Genomic DNA, 27,540 nt, shown 5'->3' on the forward strand with positions numbered 1-27,540 from the left:
GCTAACTCATTACTTACTCAATCAACTCTCTTCACACCACATATTGTCCTCAGACATTTAATTTCCAACACAGCTACCCTCCCCTATACATTCTCATCTATAGCCCATGGCTCACATCCATACAATATCGCCTTGAAACATACCCACTTTTTTGCCCTCCCACATAGCGACCTCTTCCCAAACATCCCTCAACACTCCCAGAAACTTTGCCCCCTCAACCACCTTATGACTCACCTCCACTTCCATGTTTCCATTCACTGCCTTGCCCACTCCCAGGTATCTAAAACACTTCACTTCCTCCATTTAAACACTCCAATTAAACTTTCTCTCTGCATTTCCTTACACTCTTTCATGCATTTCCACAACTCATTTCAACATAAGTGTTGCTTCAGCAGGTGATACTCCTACCTTAGCTCTCACTCTAACACCAACCCCTCACTTTGCTCCTCATACATTCCCAAACTATTTTTCCCCTTTACCTTTTAGTTATATTTCATTCAGAAGCAGAATATTTAGGTTCCTTTCCTCAAACATACTTGGTTACATCCAAATACATGGACACCATGGCCTAAGCCCTCAAGGAGGCAGAGAACCTACCTCACTTGGCTCCTGTTCCAACTTTTAGAAACTAAAATAAAAGAAGTGGGGGCTTCCAATCCCCACTCCTACCCCTTAATTGCCTCTTACTATGCACAGGGAATATGTGGGTAGAATTCTTTCTCCCTTATCCCTGGGGATATGCCAATTATACAAAAAATGGGATCTTTTATCTGTGCTTACATATGTATAAGTATAGAAAATAGGTTATAATCTTCCAATAATCATAATGGAAATTTATGAAAGACTAAAGTCTCATCTCTGACTGTTTTTTGCATGGATTGCAGTGGCACCATGGGCAAGTCTTTTACTTTACTTCATGGTTGTGTTGTTCTTTGCAAATATTGCACTGCTGGATATTAATCTTGCCGTTTGAAAGTGAACTGTAATACATATATATACCTGAAGCATCATTCATTGGATATAACAAACACTGCCTGCCTTAGAGCTATATGTACAGTATGTCTATTATACAGCCATCCACTTGTAACTCCTTGCTACTTGCTAAGAGTTAGGTTTTTCCTTTATAAGTAGAAGTAACTGCTTAGGTATCTTGGGAAAGGTAATTGTCTGATACCGCTATTTCTGTGGATATGGCTGAATTTACAGTGTGTAACATCAAGAAAAATAGGGAAAATAAAAGTCCTCCAACCACAATGATACTTCCATTCGGGTATGTCCAAACCATTAACCTCCTTGACATGCCATTTCTGGTACTTTGGAAGAGATCAGGGGTCATTCCTGTGCAGCTTCTTCTGTAGCTTTCCTTGAGATGGGTTCTGCTTCACTAGTTGGGATGCTTCCAGCTGTGCTCACTGTATAGCTGATATCATCTTGGCTTGGGTGGAGTCTTATGTCCCTTTTTCTGCTAAAGCTTTCTTTCTCCAATCATGGTTTGATCATTCCTGCTCTGATGCCTGTTACATCAGGGACAGAGCATATCAGGCCACAAAACTTCCCTTCCCCTAAATCCCAAACAATTTATATTTTTGCTTCGAAACATTGTGAAATTGTGCTCCATCAAATCAAGCACACCTTTACAAAAATGTATATATGTTGATTTGACTTTCTTGATAATCTTTCTGGATCTTGACCAAAAGCATATCCAATAACTATGTAATTCAACCTCTCTAAATCCTCAACTGCTAAAGCTATTCTCTTTAGCACCTTACACCTATCTAGTTTTACTGTGGATGATTCTAAATCTAACCCTCCTTCTACATCTCCTCTCACTGACCCTATGCCCTCTCCTACATTTTCTTACCACAGGGTCTTCCAAGTAGTTTTCTAGCTTGACTAATACAAAGCCGAGTCCTAATGGAGTAAGCCTATGCGAAATCTCCAATCCTTGCTCGACCTGTCAACTCTGTCTAATACTAATCCTTCCATTACTTCACTACTTGCATTTCTGCTATCTCCAGTCTTTTCTAGAAAAGATCACCATTACACTTTTCACGGTGCAAGGGTGACTGGTGATCTTTCCTATGTGATTCATCTACAGTCTTCCCACCAACAGATTGGCACTGTAATAGAGTCTCCACTCACCCATCTTTACGTGCCTCCCTTGCACATACCATTCTACCCATTCTTCTCCATTTCTCTCCTTCAAGTACTCTTCCACTCTATTTCCCCATGCCACAGTTAGTCTTCTCACACCAACCCTTTAATTGTATTTGTAAACAACTGTTCTTGCATTCTTTCCACGTGCCCAAAACACCTTAAAGTACATATCATGATTCACCTACTGTACCACTCCACAATTCTTTCCCTTTGTATTCCCTGTTGAACACAATCTTTCATATGCACTCTCATTATTTTCTTCATTCCTTCTAGTCATACCACTTGCTCCTCTCAAATAATTCATTTTCATGCAACTCAACCCATGTCCATGCTTTGCCTATATAAGTCAGGGTTGGGAGGACTATGCTGTCCCTTAATCCTTTCTTCACTTCCATGCTCATACCTCTACCCTTCATTATGCTATTAAGGGACCCAGTGACTCTTCTACCCTGTCTTTCCCTTTTCCTATAAACTTTCTATATTTACAAATCGGGTCTTCAAACACATTATGAGCTCTGATTAACCTAATTCTTTTTCTCATACTACTTTTTTCAATCATGATGCCCACTATTGGGGAGTTTTGCCCACATCATGTTGGTCATTATAAAAGAAAAGAAAAAGCATAGGTCATTAAAAATCAACCAGTCAGTCTGTACCGATCAATAATCCATGAAAACGTGTTCAAGTGTACCCAAATGAATATCCAGTCTGTTATGCACAGAAAAAAGCAGTAATCACATTACTGAAGTGGTAAACCGAAAGCTCCTAGGGTTAAAATTACTGAAAAGACAGTGACTCAACAACTACATTCATGACACAAAATGCAATCTTTATAGTACCAAACTCTAATCTCAAAGAGGTAAAAAAGAAAAAGTTACAATAACTCATTCCACTGGGATGGGGGTTTATTGTTTTCATACAGTCGTACCACATGTGTTAAGATGACATATTCGGCAAGACTGAGATGGTGTTATATAATTCATGGTAGAATTCCTTTCACTTCCATCCAGTTGGTGATTATAAGGGGCTCTGAGCCTTTGGGAATTACACAAGACTCCACACTAATGTGGTCACATAAAAATGAACTTTATGTGGCTGTTCTGGGAAGGTAGTAAATTCTACTAGCTTCAAAAAAGCAAGAAAGTCTGGCATTCAGGAGATCAACATGTATCCTCTGATTTTCAATAGGTAATACAAAGTGACTTCTAGACGTTAAAATCAGGACTTCACAAATGCTAAAACTTATGGAATCCTCAATTTATAACACTTTTTAATTTTGCAAGTCTTGATAATACTCCACTTGAATGATCAGAAAAACGGCTTTGTATCTCAAATTCTAAAGGCACCGCAATTCACACAACATACCTCTCTTGACCTACATGTGAATGGACATTGGTTTCTTTGGGAAGGTTAACAGTATGATCTGAATCTTCCTGGCTCACTGTTCCTAAGTCAGTAATTTTGCACACTGTAGGCTGCTGAACAGCAAAGGAAAAGGAGATCTGTACTCCATCTGTCCACTGCAACAGTCAGTGGCATTTAACTTCTATCTTTACCCTTGCAGTGACATGTAAAATGTAATCACTTATCACACAACAGTCCACTCAAAAATATTTTCTAAAATAGAAACACAATGAAAAATACATAAACTTGTACCCCAACTTACTGTTTCAACCTCGTACATTTCATATTAGAGGCACTTGAGAACTAGGGTACATTATTGACTTGTGACATGTACACTTTGTAAAAGAGCCATATTTGAAGAAACAAAATCTTTTACCTTTATATTTCTAATTTACAAAATATTTTCATCTTTTAATACTAAAATATGTTATTTCAAGGTATTTTTGAGCGCATCACATACATCTCAATGATGTTATGCAACATACCATCTGATTTGTATCCCACAAACTGGGAAAATAAGTTTGCAGTCACAGAACACTTGTAAACAAGATTTCTGATGCATGCCACCATTTGTGTATGCTGCCGTAACTGCTACATATTCATCTACTGCCTTCAAATCAAGTGTACTGTAGTCATTTCAGTATGCAAGAAATGTTAAAGATACTCAGGGGAATATAGACGTAAGGTTATTATTTGAGGTGAAAGCAAAGTGAAAGCAAAGACATACAGGAGGCATGATTGTGGCAAAAAACTCAGTGATTATAGCCGGAGTAAAAAAGCATTACTGAAAGTTTAATACGCAGGAGATTGGCTTATTTTGGAAAACAACATAAATCATGGCACTGTTTAGCAAGAAAAAAAGACTGCTCCTGGGATCAAGAGCCATAGATTACTTTTTGCTTTTCCTGGGTGGGAATGGTGAGGGAGATTTCAAGTTTCTGCCCTTGCTAGTGTTTCATTCACAAAATCCCAAGGCTATGAAGGGCTAACATAAGTCTGTATTACTTGGGACTTTGCAACAGCTGTTGAATCAGGTAATTCTGGGGGTGATAAAGACAGCCCAAGTGCCCCTCTTTCTCCCTCCCACTCCACCCCATTCCATTCCATCACAAAATCAATCCCTAATCACCACATTTTTCAATGTTTCCATTAAATATCACATGCATTACTTGTGATATGACGACAGATTTTGAACTGTATAATTCAAGGGTTCCGTAGACTGCCCTTGTGCCCCTTACTCTCCTTATCAGAAATCCTAATGCCATTACATTCCACTCCACCTCAATCCCTTATCACAGTGCTTTTCATTAAGTTTTTATTTCACTTGCACTACCTGTGGTATGGCAACAGCTGCTGAATCAGATAATTATGGGGTGATACACACAAGCCTTGCTACCCTTCCTCTCCCTCCCAGTAACTTTCACTCCACCCCCTTCTACTCCACCATAATATCTCAAGCCCTGATCACAACTTTTTCTGAATAGTTTTCATTTGATGTCACTTACAATGAATTAAGTAACAGTGTGGCACATTTTTCTTTGCCTACATTGTTTCACTGTTTTATGTATCTTCCATACTAGGAGTTGGATACATACAAAATTTCTTCAGAAACATAACCCTACTTATGTAATGGGTTTTAATTATATGACTCACAATGACTTCCAACAAGTCATCAAAACAGGAATATCATAAGTTGAGGTGTATATGTAATTCTTGTAATGCTTGTGGTTACACCATGAATCAATAGTCACCTTTGGCAAGGTTCTATTGTCATCGGTGGACAAGAAGAAGTACACAGTCTAGTAAAAAAAAAACTTCTCAATCCATATGAATCCATTATTTTCATACTACTGATTGTATCACAGCCTTGAAGATGCAAGAGCCTCATAACAGGGATCCTGGGGCTATGCAATTAAGAAAACTTAGTCCATCTATGTGAACATTTGCAAACAGTGTAAAGGGTTGCAAGTATCTTTGTTTTGTCCATGATCTAGACATCACAAAGAATAAACACAGTTAAATCTTATATGAAAAAGAAATGTATAATATTTTGATGGTACCTTGACTATTCCAAGAAATAAAAAGTAAAGATCTGGTGCTTACCAAGTTTTCATTACCTGAATCCTGATTACTGATTCTGTTAACAAAAATACATTAATACCTAAACCCTAGTAAATGAAAATAAAAAATGAAAACAAGAAAACAACTGCTACTTAACAATGTCTATGGTATATCAACAGATTAAGTATAACATGCACAGCATGGAAAGACTTTTACCATTTTAATGCATTATTGGAAGCTGATTTTCAAACGCATTTATTCTTCTTCAATCCAAAACATCACTCTCCTTTTCATTCATTTGTCGTGAGACGTCTTTTTCGGACCATTCCTTCAGAGTTTCAACAAGTTCATTAGGATTCTTAATAGAGAGAATATGTGAATAGTTCACATCCTTATATGATTTACGGCCTGGCACTTTCTGGAGAATGTTGAGTGACTTTACATATAACACAAATTCCTCAATCAGCTTTGTCTTATCCTTCTCCTTAGCTTCAGGCTCATTACAAATCTTCTTCTCCCAAGCTGCATTCACAGAATGCATCCAACTAGCTAAAGCTTTGCTGGAGGTCAATGAATCTTTTCTTTTGGTTCTATATGTTGGATTTCCTGTAAAACAATTAATAACTTTAGTATTTTGTTCCAATAAAATAAATTAAGTACAAGAAAAGAAATGTCAAACAAGGGGTTGGCAGATGAAAAAATGAAGTTTATATCACATCCAGGAGGAGCCACCTAACAAAAGAGGAAGTCAATATATGGAATGTCCCTTATAGAGAGTAAAATTTTCAAAAAGCAGGAACTTTGAAAAAATATTAGAAAATGAAAATCTACTGAATCCTGTTGAACACATTATAGCAGCTAAGTAATTGACAGATCTGATTATAAAATTTACAGCACTAGTGGCTGATTTGGGTGAGAAACTGCAGAAGCTGGTGACTGAGTTTGGTAAAGTGTGTGAAAGAAGAAAGCTGAGAGTAAATGTGAATAAGAGCAAGGTTATTAGGTACAGTAGGGTTGAGGGACAAGTCAATTGGGAGGTAAGTTTCAATGGAGAAAAACTGGAGGAAGTGAAGTGTTTTAGACATCTGGAAGTGGATTTGGCAGCGGATGGAACCATGGAAGCAGAAGTGAGTCACAGGGTGGGGGAGGGGGCAAAAGTTCTGGGAGCATTGAAAAATGTGTGAAAGGCGAGAACATTATCTCGGAAAGCAAAAATGGGTATGTTTGAAGGAATAGTCGTTCCAACAATGTTCTACGGTTGCAAGGCATGGGCTATGGATAGAGTTGTGTGGAGGAGGGTGGATGTATTGGAAATGAGATGTTTGAGGACAATATGTGGCGTGAGGTGGTTTGATCAAGTAAGTAATAATAGGGTAAGAGAGATGTGTGGTAATAAAAAGAGTGTGGTTGAGAGAGCAGAAGAGGGTGTTTTGAAATGGTTTGGTCACATGGAGAGAATGAGTGAGGAAAGATTGACCAAGAGGATATATGTGTCCGAGGTGGAGGGAACGAAGAGAAGTGGGAGACCAAATTGGAGATGGAAGATGGAGTGAAAAAGATTATGAGCAATCGGGGCCTAAACATACAGGAAGGTGAAAGGTGTGCAAGGAATAGAGTGAATTAGAACGATGTGGTATACCGGGGTTGATGCGCTGTGAATGGATCGAACCAAGGCATGTGAAGTGTCTGGGGTAAAACATGGAAAGTTTTGTGGAGCCTGGATGTGGAAAGGGAGCTGTGGTTTCGGTGCATTATACATGACAGCTAGAGACTGAGTGTCGATGAATGGGGCCTATGATGTTTTTTCCTAGAGCTACCTCGCACACATGCGGGGGGAGGGGGTTGTCATTTCATATGTGGCAGGGTGGCGATAGGAAGGAATAAAGGCAGCAAGTATGAATCATGTACATGTGTATATATGCATATGTCTGTGTATGTATGCGAGGTAGCGCTAGGAAAGGACAACAAAGGCCACATTCGTTTACACTGTCTCTAGCTGTCATGTATAATGCACCGAAACCACAGCTCCCTTTCCACATCAGGCCCCACAAAACTTTCCATGGTTTACCCCAGACGCTTTGCATGCCCTGGTTCAACCCATTCACAGCATGTCCACCCCGGTATACCAAATCATTCCAATTCACTCCACTCCTTGCATGCCTTTCACCCTCCTGCATGTTCAGGCCCCGATCACTCAAAAATCTTTTTCACTCCATCTTTCCACCTCCAATTTGGTCTCCCACTTCTCGTTCCCTCCACCTCTGACACATATATCCTCTTTGTCAATCTTTCTTCACTCATTCTCTCCATGTCACCAAACCATTTCAAAACACCCTCTTCTGCTCTCTCAACCACACTCTTTTTATTACCACACATCTCCCTTACCCTTTCATTACTTACTCGATTAAACCACCTCACACCACATACTGTCCTCAAACATCTCATTTCCAACACATCTACCCTCCTCTGCACAACTCTCTCTATAGCCCATGCCTCGCAACCATAAAACATCGTTGGAACCACTATTCTTTCAATCATACCCATTTTTGCTTTCCAAGATAACCTTCTCGACTTCCACACATTTTTCAATGCTCCCAGAACTTTCACCCCCTCCCCCGCCCTATGATTCACTTCTGCTTCCATGGTTCCATCCGCTGCCAAATCCACTCCCAGATATCTAAAACACTTCACTTCCTCTAGTTTTTCTCCACTGAAACTTACTTCCCAATTGACTTGTCCCTCAACCCTACTGTACCTAATAACATTGCTCTTATTCATATTTACTCTCACCTTTCTTCTTTCACACACTTTACCAAACTCAGTCACCAGCTTCTGCAGTTTCTCACCCGAATCAGCCACCAGCACTGGATCATCAGCGAACAACAACTGACTCCCTTCTCAAGCTCTCTCATCCAAAGCAGACTGCATACTTGCCCCTCTTTCCAAAACTCTTGCATTCACCTCCCTAACAACCCCATCCATAAATAAATTAAACAACCATGGAGACATCATGCAACCCTGCCAAAAAACAGCATTCACTGAGAACCAATCACTTTCCTCTCTTCCTAGTCGTACACATGCCTTACATCCTTGATAAAAACTTTTCACCGCCTCTGCAACTTGCCTCCCACACCATATATTCTTAATACCTTCATATTCAAATCAAACCATTCTCCCATACTAAGCTGTTCATATGCCTCCCTAAAAGCATTCAACTAAAACATTCTTTACAAATTTCTCAATATCATTCAATTTCTGGATAATAAAATCTGCTCGTAGTGAACCAAGATTTCCTGCCCTTAGACAGTTTGTGAGACTGGGTTTCGGTACTCCAGTTCTGCAAAACCAATTTTCATAAAAGGTGCAAGCCTAAAGCCCTTGATCTACCCTACACAAATGTGCATGGAATAATTGACAACAAAGAAATAACACATATCTTCAATTTACTAATCCATTTATATCCATTCAACTTTTTAAAGCTGCATGAATTAATGAATACAAACAATAAGAAAAAAAATTAACTTCAGTATGTACCTTCTTACAACTATAATGCAATTTTGCCCAGTGGCCATATCATAATCAATGAGGTAAGAGGTGCTGCTACTGTGGAGAGTAAAAGAAGCTTGAAATTGGGAAAAGGTATTAAGTTTCAGCACCTGGAGGGGATACTTTAGTTTTACTGGAGTAGCCAAGTCTCACCCTGCCTTCTCGTGGTAACCTTGTCCTTACACCCCTTAAGGGGGGAACTACAGGGGGAGGCACTACCCAATTACATCAGGGGAACACTTTAGATTTAGACAAACACCTGAGGTGTGCTGTCACTTTTAGTTTTTTTGACAATTTTGGAGCCTCACTGTCTCTGGAAACACTGTGATGAAGATGCTGTCTGTCAGTGACCTGTCAGAGGTGATGCACAAAAGGGTAAGAAGTGGCACTAGATTTTACCAGTTGTGCCGAGGGTTAAAAGAGGCGAGTGATTGAGGGTGATGGCGCTGAATGTGAATGGGATGAGTGGGATACTGTGGAGAGGTTTAAAAGTTGTAGCATGGGTGTGCTAGGGATTGGGGAAACCCATACCTTTGGGCAGGGTGTGTGAAGTGAAAATGGAAATAATGAATGCAAGTTATGGGAGGGTATGGAAGGATGTGTGGTTTGGATACGAATGAGTGAAAATTACTGGGGAAGAGGAAAAGAAGGATTTGCAATTCTGCTATCATCAAGAGCATGAGAGAGTGTTACAGAGCATGGATGGAATGGATCAAGAATAGTGTGAGTGAAAGGAAAGATTGGGATTGTGAAGTAAGCATGGGTATGTGTAATGTGCCTCTGAATATAAAGACTGTACGAGGTAAGGGTGAAATGAAGCTTTTCTAGGGAAATTTGAAAGACTCTATAAACAGATTTGAGAATGAGAGAAAAGTGGTCATATTGGGTGTTATAGATGCGAAAGTGGGATGCGATGAAACTGGCGAGATAGTTGGTAAATGGGAAGTGCCTTCAGTAACTGAGAATGTTAGCTATCTTGTGGTTATCTGTGCGGAGAGGGGTATATTCCTTGCAAACAGCTTTTTTCAGCACAAGATGATCCACAGACATACACGGCAGAGGAATGATGGAAGAGAAGAGCAAAAGGCTTTGATTGACTATGTGGCAGTTGATGAAAGATTGTGAAAGGCTGTGATGGATGTTATAGTCATCAGAGGATTCTTTGGAGACTTTGACCATTTTGCGGTTCTTGAGGGGATGAGGATAAGGAAGAACTGGAGGTATTGTGTAAGGAAGAATGAAGAGGTAAAAGTGTTGGCAAGCAAGAAGATAAATCAGGAAAAATGCAAGGAGGAGTATGAAAGGAAGGTACTGTAACAGAAAGCTTAGATGGAAGTGCAGTGAATGTAGGAATGCAGTCATGTGTGAATGAGGTGTTGAAAAGTTTAGGTAAATACTATTAAAGGTTGCAGAATCAGTACTAGAATACAAGGTAGAGAGATACAAAATAAAAAGGGCAATGCATGGATGACAGAAGAGGTTACAAATGCTGTGGAAAAGAAAAAGGCATATGGGAGATTACTCAATAGGAATGTACCTGTGGAAGTTCAGCAAAGGAGGAGAGAAGAATACAAAATATGTAAGGAGAATGTCAAGAAGCTGACACAGGAAAGCAAAGAAAGAGTAGAAGAAGATTTTGGAAGAAAGTTACATGAAAAGTTCTGGGATAATAAGAAACTATACTGGAAAGAGGTGAAAAAGAAAAGAGTTAGATGTAAAAGTTGAAATGTTGCTGTAAGAAGTAAGAAAGGGGAACTGCTGAATCAAAAGGAAGAAGTGAAAGGATGATGGAAAGAGTGTTCTGAAAAACTGATGAATGTGGGAGAAAGGGTGCCAGCAGTTGTTACATGCATGGGTATGGAGGATGGAAGGATGAGGATACAAGTGTAAGAGCCTATAGCAAAAAGGGAGGTAAGAAGGGCAATAATGAGGCTAAAGGTACGAAAGGCACCTGGAGTGGATGGGTTTGCAGCAGAAATGCTGAAGAATGGAGGATAAAATGTGATAGATTGGATTCACCTTATATGTAACTTAGCATGGAAAAAGAAGGCTGTGGATTGGGTGAAAGCTATTATCATTCCTTTATTCAAAGGAAAAGGTGCTAAGGATGTATGTAGCAATTATAGGGGAATAAGTTTGTTAACTGGTGACTGAGTTTGGTAAAGTGTGTGAAAGAAGAAAGTTAAGAGTAAATGTGAATAAGAGCAAGGTAATTAGGTACAGTAGGGTTGAGGGTCAAGTCAATTGGGAGGTAAGTTTGAATGGAGAAAAACTGGAGGAAGTAAAGTGTTTTAGATATCTGGGAGTGGATCTGGCAGCGGATGGAACCATGGAAGCGGAAGTGGATCATAGGGTGGGGGAGGGGGCGAAAATCCTGGGAGCCTTGAAGAATGTGTGGAAGTCGAGAACATTATCTCGGAAAGCAAAAATGGGTATGTTTGAAGGAATAGTGGTTCCAACAATGTTGTATGGTTGCGAGGCGTGGGCTATGGATAGAGTTGTGCGCAGGAGGATGGATGTGCTGGAAATGCGATGCTTGAGGACAATGTGTGGTGTGAGGTGGTTTGATCGAGTAAGTAACGTAAGGGTAAGAGAGATGTGTGGAAATAAAAAGAGCGTGGTTGAGAGAGCAGAAGACGGTGTTTTGAAATGGTTTGGGCACATGGAGAGAATGAGTGAGGAAAGATTGATCAAGAGGATATATGTGTCGGAGGTGGATGGAACGAGGAGAAGTGGGAGACCAAATTGGAGGTGGAAAGATGGAGTGAAAAAGATTTTGTGTGATCGGGGCCTGAACATGCAGGAGGGTGAAAGGAGGGCAAGGAATAGAGTGAATTGGATCGATGTGGTATACCGGGGTTGACGTGCTGTCAGTGGATTGAATCAGGGCATGTGAAGCGTCTGGGGTAAACCATGGAAAGCTGTGTAGGTATGTACATTTGCGTGTGTGGACGTATGTATATACATGTGTATGGGGTGGGTTGGGCCATTTCTTTCGTCTGTTTCCTTGCGCTACCTCGCAAACGCGGGAGACAGCGACAAAGCACAAAAAAAAAAAAAAAAAGTTTGTTAACTCTACCAAGAAAAGTGTATGCAAGAATAATGACAGTGATGGAAGTGACTGAATGCAGAATAAGTGGACAGCAAGGGGGTTTTAGGAAAGGTAGGTATGCGTGGATAGGATTTTTGTGGTAAAAATGATCATGGAAAAGTATTTCATGAAAGGTAAGAAACTCTATGCAACTTTTATGGATCTAGAGAAAGCATATGACAAATTTCAGCAGAGAGCTTTGTGGATGTGTTAAGGATATATGGTGTAGAAAACAATTGCTGGATGGTGTAAATGCCTTCCATAGAGCAGGCAGCACTTGGGAGCAAAAATCAAAGTAATACCTCAAGAAGAGGGAGAATGAACCAACATTGTGGCATAGGGCAGGGAGTGAAGTTAGGAAGTTCACCTGGGAAAGTTTATAAGTTGGACCACTGTCAAGTAAGGATACAGAACTAGAATCACCCCATACAAGGACAAATCAATCCCTTGTATAAACACAGCAACTGTTCAGAAGAGAAGTTTTAACACCTAAACAGGCCTTAGCTATTCCCATAATGTGAGGCTTCAAAGAGAGAGTGGATGTTACAGTAATACCAAGTATATTCATTGAGTCAAGAAGTGGAATTACAGAGCCGTCAATGGAGAGACAAAATTTGTGAGGAGTTTTCAATCGAGATGTATGTGGAAACTGGGTCTTGAAGGTATTACCTTAACAAGATTTTGTCTAATCCACAGAGATATCCTGTCTAAGTCTGAATTCAGTGAGGGAGCTGTGTCAAAACGAGACACAGATCGAGTTAGAGAAGAGGGAGCCGAATTGAAGAATGTGGATGAATGCAGTGTTGAGTCATCAGCATATGAGTGTACTGGGTTATTTGTGGAGAAGAGGAAATCATTAAAAAAAAAGGAGAAAAAGTGTAGGGGACAAGACAAAACCACGAGGGACACCGCTGTTGATGGAGAAAAGGGGGGGAAGCTGATCCAACAACAACCACAAAGATAGACTGGCTGGAGAGGAAGTTAGATATGAAGGAGCAAAGTGAGGGAGGAAGCTAAAAGAAGGGAGCTTAGAGATGAAAATCCAATGCCACACCCTGTCAAAAGCCTTAGATATGTCAAGGGCAACTGCATACAACTCCCCAAATTCTTTCAGTGATGATGACCACACATTAGTCAGATATGAAAGAATATCACCAGTGGATCTCGCCTTACTGAAGCCATAATGGCGATTAGATAGAAGACTGATTTTCGAGGTGTTTAAGGATATAGGAGTTGAGGAGAGATTCAGAGATTTTTGAAATAGTAGATGTCAGAGACATAGGATGATAGTTAGTGGGGTGCGAACGGTCATCCTTCTTAGGGATGGTTGTATCAAGGCATGCTTCCAAGGAGAATGGAAAAGTTTTGAATTCTAAACAAAAACAGAACAGACGAGCAAGCATAGGTGCAAGTTCAGAGGCAAACTCTTTTAGTACAAGGGGATGGATGCTATCAGGACTATAAAGCTTGCTTGTGTCCAGAGAATGAAGTGTTTTTCAGAAAGTCTGAAGAGATTACAGGAAGAGGCACAGGATTAGTAAGAGGAGCATCAGCGGGTGAAGGAATGTTTGAGTCATCCAAGGTGAAGTCAGAGGTAAAATAGGAACCAAAGAGAGTTGCTTTGTCAATGGGAGACACAGCTATAGTAATCAGAATGGAAAAGTGAGGGGAAAGGTTAGAGTGACAGAAGTTGTTAGAGGTGCCCTTAGCTAAAGACCAGAAAGACCTATCAGTGGATGACGAGGAGAGGTTATTGACTTCCTTTGAATAAAGGATTCCTTCGCTTCATGGATAATGTGCTTGCAGTGATTACAAGCAGATAAAAGCTGAATGGAAGCTAGAGGAAGGAGAGTTTTCACAAGCCCAATATGCTTGATCCATTGTCTGATCGGCTTCAGAATAGGGATGGTTGAACCATGAATTGGATGTAGTAGTAATATTGGAGGAAGAGGGGATAAATGCTTCCATTCCTTTAAGAATAACATGTGGAACACAATTCTCTCAATAAACTAAATAACGAGTTTAAAAAGAGGAAGAGAAAGCAAAATGATCCTTGGAATGGAAAAAGCCAGTTTGGTAGCACATGTATCAGTACGGAAGCCTAAAGAGTTCTGGACACTGAGGAGCCAAGAGTATGCTGATGACATCATCTCTGTATAAGGATCCATGACTGGTTGACAGTAGGCCCAAAACAAGCGAGCTGCCACTACCATGGTTAAGTAAGCAGTGAAGGGTGGGGAATGCCAGCAATTCCTCATCAAAAATTTTGGGGGCAGGAAGGGTTTTCTTGGAAAATATCCATACGAATCTCTCAAGCTTCCTGGACAGACCACAGAACGAAAATGCATAAAAATACTCACGCAACAATTCCTGATTAAAGAGCTCCATGGCACGATCCCAACTCATGTTATTATTAGCACCACCCATGAGGTTAACAGTACGATTGTGAACAGTATCGTGAGCAGCTAGTCGTGATATCCGTCCAGCTACACCTGGTAATAATATATGCCATTCAAATATTACCAAACTTGAACACAAACATATCTTTCAAACACAAACTGTAACTCTTGCAACTTGAACAATGAAAGGGCATGTAACAAAGAACTCTAAAATGTTGGCATACACATACATATATCATTATCATTATCATTATTATTATTATTAACATTCAGTCACTGTCTCCCGCATTATCGAGGTAGCTCAAGGAAACAAATGAAAGAATGGCCCAACCCATCCACATACATATGTGTATATACATAAAAGCCCACACATGCACATATACATACCTATACATTTCAACGTATACATACACAGACATATACATATATATACACATGTACATATCCATTCTTGCTGCTTTCATCCATACCCATCGCCACCCTGCAACACATAAAATGGCACTCCCCTTCCCACAGTGTGCACGCACAAGGTAGTGCTAGGAAAGAACAAGGCCACATTCATTCACACTCAATCTCTAGCTGTTATGTGTAATGCACCGAAACCATAACTCCCTTTCCACATCCAGGCCCCTCAAACCTTTCCATGATTTACACCAGACGTTTCACATGCCCTGGTACAATCAACTGACAGCACATCGGCCCTGGTATACCACATTGTTTCAATGATCTCTATTCCTTGCATGCCTCTCACCCTCCTGTATGTTCAGACCCCGATCGCTTAAAATCTTTTTCACTCCATCCTTCCACCTCCAATTTGGTCTCCCATTTCTCCTCGTTCCCTCCACCTCTGACACATACATCCTCTTCATCAATCTTTCCTCACCCATTCTCTCCATGTGAACAGACCATTTCAATATACCCTCTTCTGCTCTCTCAACCACACTCTTTTTAGTACCACACATCTCCCTTACCTTTTCATTACTCACTCAATCAAATGACGTCCTACCACATGCTGTCCTCAAACATTTCATTTCCAACACATCCACTCTTCTCCGCACAACCTATCTATAGCCCAAGCCTCGCAACCATATAACACTGTTGGAACCACTATTCCTTCAAACATGCCCATTTTTGCTCTTCAAGATAACGTTCTCACCTTCCACACATTCTTCAATGCTCCTAGAACCTTCGCCCCCTCCCTCACCCTGTGACTCACTTCCGATTCCACGGTTCCATCCGCTGCTAAATCCACTCCTGGATATCTAAAATACTTCACTTCCTCCAGTTTTTCTCCATTCAAACTTACCTCTCAATTAACTTGTCCCTCAATCCTACTGAACCTGATAACCTTGCTCTTATTCACATTTACTCTCAGCTTCCTTCCTTCACACACTTTACCAAACTCGGTCACCAACTTCGGCAGTTTCTCACCCGTATAAGCCACCAGCACTGTATCATCAGCGAACAACAACTGACTCACTTCCCAGGCCCTCTCATCCACAACAGACCGCAAGCTTGCCCCTCTCTCCAAAACTCTTGCATTCACCTCCCTAACAACCCCATCCATGAACAAATTAAACAACCATGGAGACATCACACACCCCTGCCGCAAACCGACAGTCACTAGGAACCAATCAATTTCCTCTCTTCCTACTTGTACACATGCCTTACATCCTTGATAAAAACTTTTCTCTGCTTCTAGCAACTTACCTCCCACACCATACACTCTTAATACCTTCCATAAGGCATCTCCATCAACCCTATCACATGCCTTCTCCAGATCCATAAATGCTACATACATTTCTTTTTTAAATATTTCTCACATACATTCTTCAAAGCAAACACCTGATCCACACATCCTCTACCACTTCTGAAACCACACTGCTCTTCCCCAGTCTGATGCTCTGTACATGCCTTGACCCTCTCAATCAATACCCTTCCACATAATTTCCCAGGAATACTCAACAAACTTATACCTCTGTAATTTGAACACTCACCTTTATCCCCTTTGCCTTTGTACAATGGCACCATGCATGCATTCCGCCAATCCTCAGGCACTTTACCATGAACCAGGCATACACTGAATATTCTTACCAATCAGTCAACAACACAGTCACCCCCCTTTTTTAATAGATTCCACTGCAATACCATCCAAACCCGCTGCCTTGCCAGCTTTCATTTTTCACAAAGCTTTCATTACCTCTTCTGTTTACTAAACCATTCTCCCTGACCCTCTCACTTTGGACACCACCTCAACAAAACACCCTATATCTGCCACTCTATCATCAAACATTCAACAAACCTTCAAAATACTCGCTCCATCACCTTCTCACTTCACCACTACTTGTTATTACCTCCCCATTAGCCCTTCATTGATGTTCCCATTTGTTCTCTTGTCTTAAGCACTTTATTTACCTCCTTCCAAAGCATCTTTTATTCTCCCTAAAATTTAATGGTTTACCCCAGACACTTCACATGCCTTGGTTTAATCCATTGAAAACATGTCGACTCCGGTATACCACATCATTCCAATTCACTTTATTCCTTGCACACCTTTGACCCTCCTGTACGTTCAGGCCCAATCACTCACAATCTTTTTCACTCCATCTTTCCACCTCCAATTTGGTTTCCTGCTTCTCCTTCTTCCCTCCACCTCTAACACATATATCCTCTTTGTCATCTTTCCTCACTCATTCTCTTCATGTGTCCAAACCATTTGAACACACCCTCTTCAGCTCTCTCAACCACACTACTTTTATTACCATACATCCCTCTTACCCTTTCATTACTTACTTGATCAAACCACCTCAAACCACATATTGTCCTCTAACATTTCATTTCCAACACATCAACCCTCCTCCATACAATACTGTCAATAGCCCATGCCTCGCAACCATATAACATTGTTGGAACTACTATTCCTTCAAACATACCCATTTTTGCTCTCTGATATAACATTCTCTCCTTCCAGACATGCTTCATTACTCCCAGAACCTTCACCCCCTTCCCCACCGTATGGCTCACTTCCGCTTCCATGATTCCATTCACTGCTATGTCCACTCCCAGATACCTAAAATACTTCACTTCCTCCAGTTTTTCTCCATTCAAACTTACATCCCAATTAACTTGTCTTTCAACCCTAGTGAACCTAACAACCTCGCTCTTATTCACATTTACTCTCAACTTTCTACTTTCATACACTTTTCCAAACTCGGTCAACAACCTCTGCAGTTTCTCACACGAATCAGTCACTAGAGCTGTATCATCGGCGAACAACAACTGACACTTCCCAGGTCCTCTCATCCCCAACAGACTGCATACTTGTCCCTCTCTCCAAAACCCTTGCATTTACCTCCCTAATAACCCCATTCATAAACAAATTAAACAACCATGGGGACATCACACACCCCTGCCGCAGACTGTTATTCACTGGGAACCAATCACTCTCCTCTCTTCCTACTCGTACACATGCCTTACATCCTCGATAAAAACTTTTCACTGCTTCTAGCAACTTACCTTCCACACCATATACTCTTAAAACTTTCCACAGAGCATCTCTATCAACCCTATGACATGCCTCCTCCAAATCCATAAATGCTACATACAAATCCATTTGTTTTTCTAAGTATTTCTCACATACATTCTTCAAAGCAAACACCTGATCCAAACATCCTCTACCCCTTTGGAAACCACAATGCTCCTCCCCAATCTGATGCTCTGTACATGCCTTCGCCCTCTCAATCAATACCCTCCCAAATAATATCCCAGGAATACTCATCAAACTTATGTCTCTGTAGTTTGAACACTCACCTTTATCCCCTTTGCCTTTGTGCAATGGCACTATGCATGCATTCCACCAATCATCAGACACTTCACCATGGTCCGTACATACATAGAATATCCTTACCAACAAATCAAAAACACAGTCACCCCTTTTCTAATAAATTCCACTGCAATACTATTCAAACTTGCCACCTTGCCAGATTTCACCTTCCATAAAGCTCTCACCACCTCTTCTCTGTTTACCAAATCATTCTCCCTGACCCTCTCACTTCGCACACCACCCCACCCAAAACACCCTATATCTGCCACTCTATCATCAAAAACATTCAACAAACCTTCAAAATACTCATTCCATCTCCTTCTCACTTCATCACTACTTGTTATTACCTCCCCACTTGCCCCATTCACCGATGTTCCCATTTGCTCTCGTCCTGTGCACATTACTTACCTCCTTCCAAAGCATCTTTTTATTCTCCCTAAAATGTAATGATACCCTCTCACCCCAACTCTCATTGCCCTCTTTTTCACCTCTTGCAACTTTCTCTTGACCTGCCACTTTCTTTTATACATCTCCCAGTCATTTGCACTACTTCCCTGCAAATATCGTCCAAATATCTCTCTCTTCTCTTTCACTAATAACCTTACTTCTTCATCCCACCACTCACTACACTTTCTAATCTGCCTACCTCCCACCTTTCTCATGCCACATGCATCTTTTGTGCAAGCCATTGCTGCTTCCCTAAATATATCCCATTCCTCACCCACTCCCTTTACGTCATTTGCTCTCACCTTTTGCCATTCTACACTCAATCTCTCCTGGTACTTACTCACACAAGTCTCCTTTCTAAGCTCACTTGCTGTCACCAACCTCTTCTCCCTAACATTCTCTGTTCTTCTCTGGAAACCTCTACAAATCTTCACCTTCGCCTCCACAAGACAGTGATCAGACACCCCTCTCAGCATATTAACATCTAAAAGTCTTTCTTTTACATGCCTATCAATTAACAAGTAATCCAATAACACCCTTTGATATCCCTCTTGGCTGTCCCTCTCAGCATAATGACATCCAAAAGTCTCTCTTTTACACACCTATCAACTAACAAGTAATCCAATGACACCCTTTGACCATCTCTCTTACTCACATACGTATACTTATGTACATCTCTCCTTTTAAACCAGGTATTCCCAATCACCAGTCCATTTTCAGCACACAAATCCACAAGCTCTTCACCATTTCCATTTATAGCACTGAACATCCCATGTCCACAAGTTATACCCTCAACTGCCACATTACTCACCTTCGTATCTAAATCACCCATCACTATAACCTAGTCTCGTGCATCAAAGCTGCTAACACACTCACTCAGATAATTTTCAATGAAATCTATGAATAAAATGAAAATGTAGATGTGTAGACTACATCTTGGTGAGATGCACAGCAAACATAAGCAGTTCAAATAAAAATGAAATGCACTTTATACACATAATAGGTGAAAACTTATCAAAATATAACAGGAAGTGAATCATAGGGTGGGGGAGGGGGCGAAAATTCTGGGAGCCTTGAAGAATGTTTGGAAGTCGAGAACATTATCTCCGAAAACAAAAATGGGTATGTTTGAAGGAATAGTGGTTCCAACAATGTTATATGGTTGCGAGGCGTGGGCTATGGACAGAGTTGTGCGCAGGAGGGTGGATGTGCTGGAAATGAGATGTTTGAGGACAATATGTGGTGTGAGGTGGTTTGATCGAGTAAGTAATGTAAGGGTAAGAGAGATGTGTGGAAATAAAAAGAGTGTGGTTGAGAGAGCAGAAGAGGGTGTTTGGAAATGGTTTGGTCACATGGAGAGAATGAGTGAGGAGAGATTGACCAAGAGGATATATGTGTCAGAGGTGGAGGGAATGAGGAGAAGTGGGAGACCAAAGTGGAGGTGGAAAGATGGAGTGAAAAAGATTTTGAGTGATCGGGGCCTAAACATGCAGGAGGGTAAAAGGCGTGCAAGGAATAGAGTGAATTGGAACGATGTGGTATACCGGGGTCGACGTGCTGTCAATGGATTGAACCAGGGCATATGAAGCGTCTGGGGTAAACCATGGAAAGTTCTGTGGGGCCTGGATGTGGAAAGGGAGCTTAGGTTTCGGTGCATTATTACATGACAGCTAGAGACTGAGTGTGAATGAATGGGGCCTTTGGTGTCATTTACTAGCGCTACCTCGCTCACATTAGGGGGGAGGGGGTTGTTATTCCATGTGTGGCGAGGTGGCGATGGGAACAAATAAAGGCAGATAGTATGAATTATGTACATGTGTATATATGTATATGTCTGTGTGTGTATATATATATGTGTACATTGAGATGTATAGGTATGTATATTTGCGTGTGTGGACGTGTATGTATATACATGTGTATGTAGGGGGGTTGGGCCATTCTTTCGTCTGTTTCCTTGCGCTACCTCGCTAATGCGGGAGACAGCGACAAAGCAAAATAAAAATAATAAATAACAGATACAGATATGCAACGTTTAAAAACCATGGGTACGACACTTCATACTCGGTTATTACTAACACATGAGGTCACACGAAATCAAGGCTTCAACGCTTATCTCCAAGTCTATTTCAGTTTCATTCATGAACTATGCACATATGATCTACTTACATACAAAACTTTGGCTAATTCTTACACAGGATGGTACTGAGCTAAATAATGTGAAAATTCTGAGACCATAAAAGTGAAAAATGCTATCCACTGTAAAACATAAACTCTATTTGCAAATAAAGTACAAACTATCATGGAAACAGAAAGAAATGTGGGACAGAATGTAATAAATGTAACAAAATCTGGATTTCTTTTTTCTGTATCGAAGGTAAAGCAAGTGAAAAAAAAAAAATTCTCAAAAAATATAAGTGGTACCAACAGAATGTGTAATAAGAACAAATGAAATAAGTTACCTGAACATGTTTCTCGCAAAGATAAAATCCAATATTGTACCATAAATAATTGTGTACATACTGCTGCTGTTCGCAAATGTAAATATTAACATAATCTATATAGGCCCTAAGATGAGGAATAAAACTGTAAACCAAGAAACTTTGATTTTATCCTAAAGCTAACAGGGATGACTGGTGTATTCGTGATATATGATTAGCCTATCACTTCTGTCAAGCTGAGACCCTGGACTGAATAAAAGCTGGAGCAAAAGACAACTATAGCATCCCATTATGATTATAATGCTTTTTGTGTCCAACATGCAACAGACATCAATTAGCGGCTATGCCAGCACAATCTAGAAATAGCTGTACTCTCCAAGACATTTCTCTCTGATACCATAAGTGCAATATTGAAAACTTACCAGAAAGAAATGAGTATCCTTGGGAAAGATACTCAGAGTATCCTCGACTCTCAAATATTGGCATTGATATCTTCCACACAGCATGGAGAAGCCAACCATTACCCTGCTTCTCAGCTGCATGGCCTACCCAGAAGAAAAGGCAATACCACAACAATCCGCGATGATATTCCCACAAATTATCTGATTTTTCTACAAAGCCCGATATTTGTCTTTGGAATGCACAGGTATTACACAACCAATCATCTGTCAAAGAATCAAGAATCATTTAAAATGCCTGAAATGGATATACATGGAACTGGAAACAAATGATCTCTAATGGTCTGAGTTAAGAATTAAACTTTTATAGACTTCTCTGGGCCTAAACTGTAGATACTTGAATTTGAAATACCTGTCTACTTTGATCCACAAATTACAGAAAAGATCCTTATAAATAAATCTTAGTAGCCCAGATGATACCACAAATGACTACATTACTTTTATCGCTGCAACCTTAAGATTTCACGCAGTCCACCACATCACTGTCCAGGCAACCCCCATGACCTCAGGGAGTTGTATACTGAGCCAGTGATGAGCAGTCAAGGATGCTGAAAGAATATACTAGAAGGAACTTGTGTGGGATGTATTCTGTTTGTAGGCTTATGGCGATGGGTGGTCACCAGGGCCATGATAGAAGGACATGATCCTTCAAGTAGTGCAGATTCGGAAAGACTTCTCTTGCGAGAAGGTGTGCTGAGAATGGCATTAGTAGGGTAATATGCAAATGAACGTTTGGTTATACATGTACTAACTAGTGTACAAAGGATTTGCTTATGCACCTTAAATGTAAGGCTGTAATGAGTTTCTATTTCTGGGTTGGGGTGGGAAGTTTGAGAGGGGGTTGCAGGGAGGAGCTATGTCATGTTGGGCATCAATAAACTGAATGCTTGCGATGTCTATATGTGCCTTAGTGATAGGATCTGGGTATCTGCATGTAAGATTATCTATAGTGGTGGTATGTAAGCACCCTGTTATGGTTCACAGAACTTGGGTCTGTACTGCTTGGAGTTTTTGTGACTTGGTTTTAGATCGTGTGGGGGACCAGGCTAAGGAAGCATATTGTCTAATTGTCTATTTACAAAGTTTGTTGAAAATGAAAAGGGTTTCTTTTCATTGACCACATCTTGTCCAGGTTAACATTCTACGAGTTCTTAGTTTTCATATTATCTGTGCTGATACTGCAAATGTGAAGAGAATGTCATGTATACATCTTATGATACATACTCCATTCGGTTTTGCTGGGGAAGGGTTGGATGAACAATGTGGTGAGTGGGTTTATGTTTTATTTGTATCTGATGGATGCCAAAAGAAAACTGATGATATTTGCTAGGATATAATCATTCACTCACATACTTTCACCACCAATTCTCACTAACACTATTTCCTCTTTCCCAAAAACCTCTACCACTCTTAAACCTCACCACAAGACGGTGATCAGACATCCCACCAGCCACCCCACTCAGCATATTTCCTTTCAAAAGTCGCTCTTTCAAATGCCTATCAATCAATATGTAATCCAATAATGCCTATGTACCATCTCTCCAACTTAAATATGTATATTTGTATAAGTCCTTTTTCAGCACACAACTCCACAAGCTGTTCACCATTTCCATTCATAACACTGGAAAATCCACACCCCTAAGTATACCCTTAACTGCCACATTACTTCAAAGCACCCATACTAATACCTAGTCTCTTACATCAAAACTGTTGACACACGCAAACAGCTGCTTCCAAAACATTTGCCTCTTAAGATTTTTCTTCTCATGGCCAATTGTACAAGCACTAATGATCACTCATCTCTTGCCATCCACTTACAGTTCTACCCACATCAGTCAAGAGAATGCTTTCTTAAACTTTACCACACTCTCACACTCCTGTTTCAGTAGTGCTACTCTTCTCTTAGCTCTTGTCCTTTCACCAACCACTGACTTCACCCCGAAGACATTTCCAAACCATTCCCCCCCTTTACTCTTGAAATTTGCTTCACTCTGAGCCAGAACATCCCAGTTTCTTACCTCAAACATGCTACTTATCTCTCCTCTTTTCTCATCTTGGTTACATCCACACATTTAGAAACCCTAGCCTGAGCCTTCATGGAGAATGAACACTCATTGCTTGCCTCCTCCTATTCCATCTTTTAGAAACTGAAGTACAAGAAGGAGTGAGCAGTTCTAGCCCTCCACTCTGCCCCATTTAGTCATCCTCCACGAAATGCAGAGAATATAGTGCTACAATTCTTTTTCCCCTACCACAGGGATAAAAACATACATAGAATTTATGAAAATATACTAATGTATGGAATACGCATAATATGTAAAAAATACATTAGTAATGCTTATGGGAAGTGTAGCATCATGCCTGAAAAACATTTCTGGAACATGATGATGTACACACAGAATGAAAATAAATTTGGAAAAGAACCATAATTATCATATACTTGCATAGATATTAAGCCTCCATGCCACCAACCCATCCCAGCCCCATATCAAGACAGAGTAAAATACATTACTTTTTTGTGAATTTTCTTCATCAAGATATGATATGGAAATCTTCAGCAAGATATTTTTTCATACAATGGGGTAATTTCTGAGGAACTGCACAGCAAGGGTGAAATGGTCAATAAGCAACATAAAGTAATACAACAGCAACAGATGCAACAACAATTAGTGATGTCAAGCAATTTGAATCAGTCTTATTCCCAAACAAAATTTAACGAGAATGGATTTGAAGTCAGACTCAGAAAGTAACTCAACACAGCAAGGTTAACTTACCCTCAGGAGCCTCAACCAAGCCTGAGCACCTTTTGTTAAGGTGAAACCAAGCTCCTAAAGGACAATTCTCCCTCCTGGCACACTCCACTAGACCATCATTTAGGGGTTTCTTGCAACAAAAATAAAATGGACGACCACAACGTTCTGAACAAGGCATGCGTGCCTTGTCGCGAAAATTTATACAATCACCAAACGTACATTCTGGAAAAATCAATATGAATTACTATCACTGCAACAGTAACACCTAGATCAAATATTCTTGGAAATTGCTTTGTATGTCAAATGTATCATACTTCTAATCAATACCAGTCTGTTCAAATGACACTACCTTCTGTTCCAGTGGTTGTTCAGTTGCACTCATCAGACTCAGGTAGATTTCCGTTTTTTTCTGTCACACTTATATGTGGACTGCTGGCATTCTATCCACATATATAAAATCCTCCCCTCCCGTTTTTAATTTTCCAAAAGAAGGAACAGAGAAAGGGGCCAAGTGAGGATATTCCCTCTAAAGCTCAGTCCTCTATTCTTAACACTACCTCACTAATGCGGGAAATGGCAAAAATGTATGAAAATATATACATTCATTATTTATTTTGCTTTGTTGTTGTCTCCCGCGTTAGCGAGGTAGCGCAAGGAAACAGACGAAAGAATGGCCTAACCCACCCACATACACGTGTATATACATACATGTCCACAAGCACAAATATACATACCTATACATCTCAACGTATACATATATATACCCACACAGACATGTACATATATACACATGTACATAATTCATAGTCTGCCTTTATTCATTCCCATCGCCACCTCGCCACACATGAAAAAACGACCCCCTCCCCCTCATGAGCGCGAGGTAGAGCTAGGAAAAGACGACAAAGGCCACATTCGTTCACACTCACTCTCTAGCTGTCATGTAATAATGCACCGAAACCACAGCTCCCTTTCCACATCCAGGCCCCATAGAACTTTCCATGGTTTACCCCAGACGCTTCACATGCCCTGGTTCAATCCATTGACAGCACGTCGACCCCGGTATACCACATCGTTCCAATGCACTCTATTCCTTGCACGCCTTTCACCCTCCTGCATGTTCAGGCCCTGATCACTCAAAATCTTTTTCACTCCATCTTTCCACCTCCAATTTGGTCTACCACTTCTCCTCGTTCCCTCCATCTCTGACACATATAACGTATTGGTCAATCTTTCCTCACTCATTTTCTCCATGTTACCAAACCATTTCAAAATACCCTCTTCTGTTCTCTGAACCATACTCTTTTTATTACCACACATCTCTCTTACCCTATTATTACTTACTCGATCAAACTACCTCACACCACATATTGTCCTCAATCATCTCATTTCCAGCACATCCACCCTCCTCCACACAACTCTATCTATAGCCCACGCCTCGCAACCTTATAATATCGTTGAAACCACTATTCCTTTAAACATAGCCATTTTTGCTTTCCGAGATAATGTTCTCGCCTTCCACACATTTCTCAAAGCTCCCAGAACTTTTGCACCTCTCCCCTACCCTGTGACTTACTTCTGCTTCCATAGTTCCATCCACTGCTAAATCCACTCCCAGATATCTAAAACACTTCACTTCCTCCAGTTTTTCTCCACTTAAACATGCCTCCCAATTGATTTGTCCCTCAACCCTACTGTACCTAATAACCTTGCTCTTATTCACATTTACTCTCTGCTTTCTTCTTTCACACACTTTACCAAACTCAGTCACCAGCTTCTGCAGTTTCTCACACAAATCAGCCACCAGCACTGTATCATCAGCGAACAACAACTGACTCACTTCCCAAGCTCTCTCATCCACAACAGACTGCATACTTGCCCCTCTCTCCAAAACTCTTGCATTCACCTCCCTAACAACCCTATCCATAAACAAATTAAACAATCATGTAGACATCATGCATCCCTGCCGCAAACCAACATTCACTGAGAACCAATCACTTTCCTCTCTTCCTACTCGTACACATGCCTTACATCCTTGATAAATGCTTTTCACTGCTTATAGCTACTTGCCTCCCACACCATATATTCTTAATATCTTCCACAGAACATCTCTATCAACTCTTATCATATGCCTTCTCCAGATCCATAAATGCTACATACAAATCAATTGGCTTTTCTAAGCATTTCTCACATACATTCTTCAAAGCAAACACCTGATCCACACATCCTCTACCACTTCTGAAACCACACTGCTCTTCCCCAATCTGATGCTCTGTACATGCTTTCACCCTCTCAATCAATACCCTCCCATATAATCTCCCAGGAATACTCAACAAACATATACCTCTGTAATTTGAGCACTCACCTTTATCCCCTTTGCCTTTGTACAATGGCACTATGCATGCATTCCGCCAATCCTCTGGCACCTCACCATGTATGTATATGTTGATATGTATATGTATGCGTATGTGGGTGTTTATGTGTATATATGAGTATATGAATGAATGGGCCACTCTTCGTGTGTTTCCTGGCACTACCTCGCTGATGTGGGAAACAGTGATTATGCATAATAATAATTTTCTTTTTATTTTATTATACATAATCGCTATTGCCTGCTAAAGCAGGTTCATTCCTTCTACTGTCTTGATAGTACTGGTGTTATTAATAACCTGCTGGAGTAACGTCAATTATTCCTATACCTTATTTTTTCTCAGTATTATGTAAACAATTATGTATCATTATTTGCCTTGCAGTATAATGACCCAGGAATAAATTTTGTTCATAGATTACATTATCTTTTATCTATTTTGATATTCATATCATTACTTACTTCTCTAAGCATTATAATACAAATAACCTTAGACTGGTTTGTTTTAAAGACTTACACAGATCAGAGGCAAAAGGACAAAACATATTGTTGATGGTTTTGTGATGTTCCTTGAAACTCTAATTCTAGTGTTTGATAC

The 27,540-nt window shown here is 40.4% G+C and overlaps 1 protein-coding gene across 4 annotated transcripts in view; it reads right to left on the bottom strand.

Moving 5' to 3' along the window:
* LOC139758393 (uncharacterized) overlaps positions 1–27,540 on the bottom strand; it is a 120,367-nt gene that overhangs the window by 12,311 nt on the left and 80,516 nt on the right. For 3 of the 4 annotated variants that reach the window (XM_071679758.1, XM_071679749.1, XM_071679768.1), the window contains exons 11-14: positions 24,599–24,799; positions 21,789–22,031; positions 14,620–14,751; positions 5,839–6,228 (exon numbers count right to left, since the gene is read on the bottom strand). In XM_071679758.1, coding sequence (XP_071535859.1) covers positions 5,888–6,228; positions 14,620–14,751; positions 21,789–22,031; positions 24,599–24,799 — 917 coding nt within the window. In that variant the 3' untranslated portion in view covers positions 5,839–5,887. The remainder of the gene's footprint in view (positions 1–5,838; positions 6,229–14,619; positions 14,752–21,788; positions 22,032–24,598; positions 24,800–27,540) is intronic. The other variant, XM_071679777.1, reaches the window with a different exon arrangement.

This window comes from Panulirus ornatus, chromosome 2, assembly GCF_036320965.1.
Source record: "Panulirus ornatus isolate Po-2019 chromosome 2, ASM3632096v1, whole genome shotgun sequence".
NCBI classification, from domain to species: domain Eukaryota; kingdom Metazoa; phylum Arthropoda; class Malacostraca; order Decapoda; family Palinuridae; genus Panulirus; species Panulirus ornatus.